This window comes from Antrostomus carolinensis, unplaced genomic scaffold, assembly GCF_000700745.2.
Source record: "Antrostomus carolinensis isolate BGI_N321 unplaced genomic scaffold, ASM70074v2 Scaffold54913, whole genome shotgun sequence".
Taxonomy (NCBI): domain Eukaryota; kingdom Metazoa; phylum Chordata; class Aves; order Caprimulgiformes; family Caprimulgidae; genus Antrostomus; species Antrostomus carolinensis.
Window position 1 is genome coordinate 1 of NW_010307011.1, and position 7074 is coordinate 7074.

At 50.2% G+C, this 7074-nt stretch overlaps 1 protein-coding gene across 1 annotated transcript; it reads left to right on the plus strand.

Annotated features, from left to right (window-relative positions):
• Positions 1 to 1978: 1978 nt before the first annotated feature.
• Positions 1979 to 6310, plus strand: SDHC (succinate dehydrogenase complex subunit C; the record flags this gene model as incomplete). Its single annotated transcript, XM_010165267.2, has 4 exons — positions 1979 to 2068; positions 3021 to 3122; positions 3876 to 3937; positions 6147 to 6310. Coding segments are annotated over 4 exons (418 nt in total), but the record flags the coding sequence as incomplete, so codon positions are not given.
• Positions 6311 to 7074: the final 764 nt, after the last annotated feature.

Consider the following 7074-nt stretch of genomic DNA (forward strand, 5'->3'; position numbering starts at 1 on the left):
GGGGGGTCAGGGGGTGTTAATCCCATTTATTATGGGTTCTGGCTGGGGAAATGTGTGAGGTGGGTGCTGCCAGGTTATTCCCTGAGCTTTTTTCTCCTGGAATTGGTTGTTGGATGTTGTGGTGAAGGTTTGGTGAAGGTTTGGTTAAGCTCAACTGTTGCTCTGTCCTCCTAAAACTCTTGGTCTGGTTGTTGGGAGGATGTTGTTAAATTAGAAATGGTTGAAAGAAGGATTTTTCAATCAGAAATGTTGCTCTGCAGCGTGGAGGGGGATTTTGCATCACAAAAAATTCACGTATCCAGCCAAGATACCTTCCTAAAAAACCTGCTGTGTTTCAAATCCCAACCTCTGAACACGAGGGAGGCTTTGGAAAAGAAACATCCTAACGACCATTTCCACAGGAACTCAAGAGTGGTTAATAATAATAATTAATAATAATGACTTTTGTTTTGCTTTTTACACCTGCTGGAAGAACTGATCTCCAGATGGTTTTTTCCTACCACGTCCTCACCAGCAGCTGTAGGACAACCAAAGAGCATCGAAGCTTCGTTTAATCTACTGCTGTTAATGAAACAGCAGGAGGTGATGGTACAGATGCTTGTGCTTTTGGGAAGATTAATTAGTGTTTGTCATTGGTGCTGCAGACTGTTGTACAAACACCTTGTTCTCGTCGTGTCGTCGGGGGGGAAAAGCAGAATCACAGGATCACAGAGTCACAGGATGTCAGGGATTGGAAGGGACCTCGAAAGATCATCCAGTCCAACCCCCCTGCCAGAGCAGGAACCTCAATGAGATCACACAGGAAGGCGTCCAGGCGGGTCTTGAATGTCTCCAGAGAAGGAGACTCCACACCCTCCCTGGGCAGCCTGTCCCAGGGCTCTGGCACCCTCACTGGAAAGAAGTTTCTTCTCCAGTTGAAGCAGAACCTCCTGTGTTCCAGCTCACACCCATTGCCCCTTGTCCTACCATTGGGCATCACTGAGAAGAGCCTGACTCCATCCTCCTGACATTCACCCTTTACATATTGATAAACATTAATGAGGTCACCCCTCAGTCTCCTCTTCTCCAAGCTAAAGAGCCCCAGCTCCCTCAGCCTTTCCTCAGCAGGGAGATGCTCCACTCCCTCCATCATCTTGGTGGCTCTGTGCTGGACTCTCTCCAGCAGTTCCCTGTCCTTCCTGAACTGTGGGGCCCAGAACTGGACACAATATTCCAGATGTGGCCTCACCAGGGCAGAGTAGAGGGGGAGGAAGAGGAGAACCTCTCAATTCCAGCCCACATCTGCAAACGCTCGAGCTACACAAGGTCAGGGGGGGGCCTGTTCCTCCCCCCATTCCTGGAGAGATGCCCTTGAATGTCAGAGTCATGGTTACTACAATCACTTCGCAGAGAGCAGCACCCACTCCCTCCAGGCACCACAAAATCCCCTTTTTTAACCTCCTGTGGTTAAAACTCTGCCAGTTTTGGGTTGGGACAGTGACTTCTCATCTCGCTGGTGCTCAGAGCTTTAATGAAATGCTGTCCTGAAAACAAAGTGTGTGGAGGAAAGGGAGGGTGATACCTTCATCTCAGGTTTGTTGTCCTGAACCAACCTTTTCCCTGGAGCTGGGCAGATGTGCTTTCTTGGGGATGATGTGCCCACCCTCTCTGATAATTGCTGTATTGAGAGTGAAAAATGGACTGGCTTGGTGTAGCTGTGAACTTAGAGTGTTGTTTGTGTCTCACAAACGAGGTATTACAGCTGAGGAGACTTAATTACAGGGTGTCATAAAGAACCAACCCCTGGGCAGAGTCTAGAGACTGGAGTGAAGAGCTCAGTGGAGAAGAGAGAGAAGATTTGTGGAGGAACAGCCTCAAACCTCTGGTGTTAGGATTGATTTTAAGATATAAAACCACTGAAGTGAGGAATCTTTTCCTGCACCCCACCTCGCTGACGTTTCCCAGTGGTTTATTTGTCACTTCTTTGTCACTCACAAAGCCTTTTCTATCTTCTCTTCTCTCTCTTTTGCAGATGTGTGGGTCGGCGTTGCCTGCTGGCTCGGCTCAACCCCGGCTTTTCCCTGCGACAGTGAGTTTGAGGTTTTAACTGAGAGTTTAATAAAAGGGATTAAATTCTTCCCCGAGGGGATCCCATCTGAGGCTTTGTGTGCTCTCCATCCTCTTCATCATTCTGATCAATCAACGCCAACGTGTTGGTTGAGCACTTAACAACCTTGTGGTGCCACCAGAGCACGGGCTGTTTATAGGGCTTGTGCTTGGGGATGATGGGGGAGAAGCTGGCTGGCTGCTTGAGGTCCCCAAATCTTCTGTCCCCAAATCTTCTTGTGCTGAGAGTGGTCACACTACAGTGTCCTGCTGTTGTCAAGCTCAACTCAGAACTCGTGTCCTGGCACAGCAGACCCAAGTGAAGGGTTTCTTATGGCCCTGTCACCCCTCTATCCCACTCTACCTCACATCTTTGCACCTGAGGAAGGCTGTGAGCCACAGAAACCCTCTCCTTCCTGTGTTTTATGCTGCTGGGTTTAGGGAGAAATAGTTATTTTCTGCTAAATTGAGCTGTAAGTGTAATTGCTGTGTGTAATCTCGGGAACATTAAATTACAAAGCTCTTTTATTTGGTACAATGTGCAATTACCACAGCAGTAAAGAGCAGGTTGGATGTTATCAGTATTATATAAAGTGTTATCTGATATCCTTAAACCCTGACTGGGGTGGTGCTGGGAGGGGTGGCTCAGCTTCACTGGCTGAGTGGATTCCAGTGCAGCAGTTTCCCATCCTGTGTAGTATTTATTATTATTATTATTATTATTGTTATTAATTCAGAAGAGCTGGCAGTGATCCTCTCCTTGCGTGCGTCCCTGCACAGCTGGAGCTGTTCTTTGTCCTGCTGTTGTCAAGGTCAACTCAGAACTCGTGTCCTGTAGGATGGAAAACTGGCACAGCAGACCTCAGTGAAGCAAGCAGGGGTAGAAAATATTGCTGCCCATCTCCTCACAGCTCCCATCTCCTCTTCTTTTCCAGTATTGTCCCCATGGGAACAACAGCCAAAGAGGAGATGACCCGTTTTTGGGAGAAGAACACCAAGTCCAATCGTCCCTTATCCCCTCACATCACCATTTACAAGTAAGAGTAAATTACTTGTAATTATTCCTTCGGCTTCCTTAGCTTCACACTGGGCTCTGCCTCATCTTTGGAGGCACCTTTGGAGGCTGCACGTGTTCCCACCATGAACATTCCTACTGTCACCTCAGGCAGAGGACACAGACACCCTCTAAACTGCTCTGTCAACAGACTGAGCTGCCTGTGGGCATCGCAGCCTCCCCCCACCACGGGGTTGGTGACACTGTTTTCAAACAGGGTGTTGTGGAAGGGGTACAGTTGTGTGTCCCCCCCTCCCCAAAAGCTGCACCTTGGGGTGCTGGGGAAAGGGCAACATTTCCAGATGTGCTGTTGAAAAGCAGCTGCTTCCACAGAGGACGTGGAGTTGATGGTCCTCGAGGGGTGGAGGCAGGAGGTCAATTGTTGGGGTTTTGGGTTCACACCTCAGGAAGGTGATGGCTTCTTTGGGGTCACCTCTGGATGCCCAAACCCTACCCCTTTCTTCCTCAGATGCAGAAGGATGCCTGTCTTCTGTTTCATCTGCCTTTCAGCTTTCTCAGCAGACACCCTTCCCCTTCCCCAACCCGTGCCAGTGGCATTTACCATTCCCAAGCTGCCTCTGCAAATTCCCCTTTTGCTCTGGCTGGATTCTTTGAATAACTCTTTTGAGTACAGAAATACCCACCCAGCAACACTGGGAGCTGTCTAGGAAAAGCTGGGTTGTGTTTTCTCCTGCTGTTGTACCCTGTTTTATTGATGAGGTTGATTGTTTTTCAGGTGGTCCCTACCCATGGCGATGTCCATCACGCACCGAGGCACCGGCGTCGCGCTGAGCTTAGGTGTGTGCATCCCCCAGCTGCTTGTGGGGGCTGTGGGAGGGAAGACCCCCTCTGATTGATACAGAGACCTCATTCCCTACAGATGTTTTCTCTCCTCTGTCCTCAGCTTCAGCAACAGCTTTTCTCCTGGGTTTTGTCCCCTGAATATCTCCCCATCCCCATTTCTCTGTCCCCAAATCTTCTTGTGCTGGGAGTGGTTCCAGTCCTGCAGTGGCATTGATGCTCCCCTGTATATAAAAGCTTTTGCAGCACTGTGACCTGGCTACTTTCTTCAAGGCCTTTCCCAGCCTGGAAAAGGCTGATCTGCTGCTCCACTTCTCAATCCTTCTCTTCTAGGGCTGTTTTTTGCTGATTTAACCTTTCAGGAGACTCTCTGTGAGGGAAAGACTGACAGGCAGGCAGAGTTCAGAGGATTTTCCTTAGCACAGGTGGAATTTTTCACCTTCCTGGGAGTGGCTCCTGCTTTCCCAGAGATCCTGATAGGAGAGGAGGTGGCATCAAAACTGATGAACTCCCTCCAGCAATTTGATTTGTGTGGTTTGATTAATTTATAGGACATCTAATTGCGAAAGGCTGTTTTATTTCCATTAATGCCCTCTCATGGCAGCAGGAAAGTTCTTCTCTGGTAGCTCCCTGGTGAGGTAGGGGGGAGCTGGGTTGGTGTTTGCAGAAGGATAGAGAAAGGACTCAGAAAAGATGTGCAGGATTGAGGAGTTGTGTTTTTCACTCAGAAAGCAGTGAGGGCTGCAGCCTGCCCTTCCCAGCCAGCCTGGCCTCCTTGAGAGCTTGGGATGTTGATCTCAGGATGTGCCTGGTCCCCGTGGGCTTTGGTCAGCATCCAGCTCGTTGTCAGATGGGCCGAGCTGGCAGGTTCACTGTTGCCTTTCTGCTTTGATCCATCAGCCTCTGCTAGAGGGGAAATCAACCTCTTCCCAGGCTGATTGAGCACGAAGGGACAATCACTTCTGCCAACCACAGCTCGGCAGCCGGGAGATGGAGGGGGAAGCGTTCAGCTCCTCTCCATCAAGGCCTGTTAATTACAGGAGCTGCTGACTTCCTGGGCTTCTTAACAGGGTGAACACAAAGGCCATTGAGGAGATAAGTGGTTGAGTGAGGAGGAAGCAGCTGGTTGACTGGTGCTGCCAGCCCCGGCCTCAGCCGAGGTGCTCGAGCGTAATCAGGCGCTATTGAGCAGAGGGTGAATCGCGATTCGGCTGCCTGCTGCCTGCCATCGTCCTCTTTCTTTTGTCAGCACCATCTGGAGAAACCCTCTTGGCCTAGAAATGAGGAAGGAGAAGCTGCTGTGGCTCCTGCAGTTAGCACAGCCACGTGTCTCAGGCTGTCTCTTTGTCTGCTGGTTCCTCGTTAAATCGCTGCCTGTGTCGTGGGTCGCGGCAGAGCAGTTTCTGTCCTGAGATGTATCATAGAATCATGGACTGGTTTGGGTTGGAAAGGACCTTAAAGATCATCCAGTTCCATGAGCCAGCAGCAGGGACACCTTCCACTAGACCAGGTTGCTCAAAGCCTCATCCAACCTGGCCTTCAACACTTCCAGGGAGGAGCAGCCACAGCTTCTCTGGGCAACCTGTTCCAGTGTCTGACCAACCTCACAGTGAAGAACTTCTTCCTAATATCTCATCTAAACCTCCCCTCTTTCAGCTTAAACTCATTTCCCCTTGTTCTGTCATTAACTGCCCTTAGGAAAAGTCCTTCCCCACCTTCCTGGAGCCCCTTCAGGTACTGGGAGGCCACTGGAAGATCTCCCTGGAGCCTTCTCTTCTCTAGGCTGAACAGCCCCAACTCTCTCAGCCTGTCAGATCCAGGGACTTTTCCTGAAGAGCTGCCACCTTACATTTCCCAACATTGTCGTCCTTTTAACCTTGAATTTGGACTGCTTTGGCTGCAATTGCATCTCTGGGTGTTGTATGAGTAACGCAGCCCCCAGCGTAGGACAGATTCAGGGTGTTGCTGCCCCAGTTTTGTGTCTTCAACACTCCAGGGCACATTGTCACAGTGCAGCTGGCACTGCCACCAAACAAACCCTTCTCCCTCCTCCTTCCTCTGCAAGCTGCCATGAGCTGATGGTGGTTCAGGTTGTGTGTCACCAAATTAGAGATGTAGAGGTGTGGCCTGGGTCTCTTTGTGGGCAGCAAGGGGTTGGTGATGCTTCTTTCTGCTGGCTTGACCCCATGGGCTTTGTCTTTCTCAGGAGTTTCCCTCTTCAGTCTGGCTGCTCTGCTCCTCCCAGAACAATTTCCCCACTACCTGGCCATGGTGAAGTCACTCAGCTTGGGACCTGCTCTCATCTACTCTGCTAAATTTGCTCTGGCTTTTCCCCTCTCCTACCACACCTGGAATGGAGTCCGACACCTTGTGAGTAAACTGGGGTGTGAGGGAAGAGAAACCTCTGCTGGCTGTAGCATCTTGGGAAGGTGCCCTTGGCAGTGGGAATTAGTCACCTCAAGTGTTTCAGAACCTCTCTGCTATTTTTGGGTACATTTAAGTTGCAGAAAGCATTGCTGTTGCTGATATTTCAGCAGGGGAGCATCCCCCTGCATCTCCTTGGCTGTGAGAGATGGATCAGAGGAGGTGGGAGCAGGGGATGTGTCCACAGAGCCACAGGCTGGAGCTCTGCAGAGGTTCCATCCCGTTGCTTATTATCTCCCCCTTGTCATGCAGCTGTTGTGCTCTGATCTTCCAAGTGCTTTCTAGTATTTAATGAGCCCAGGAGACGTGTGGCAAAGGATTGGAGATGACGTTGCCTGTACAGAAAGTAACCTGTGATGTTTGCCTTGGGCTTTAATGTGGAACAAGCAGCTCCCTTTCAGCCCAGCTTCCTGTGTTTGATGAAGGAGGGGGGGAGCTGGAGAGAATTTCTTGCTGGGAACAGGACAAGACGTGCTGCTTTTTGTAGTTGATTTTGTGTTTTCTGTAGCTCCAGATAAGTTTACAGGAGTAAATTACAAAGGCAGCTGGCTCAGAGCGTGACACGATCCTCCTGCTCTGGGCTGGGCTGAGGAATATCACGTGTGGAGTTGTGCTGCAGATGTGGGCTCAGGCTGTGGGTGCTGGCAGCTTCCAGTGTTTCCAGTGTGGAAACACACAGAGAGTCACAGAATGTCAGGGATTGGAAGGGA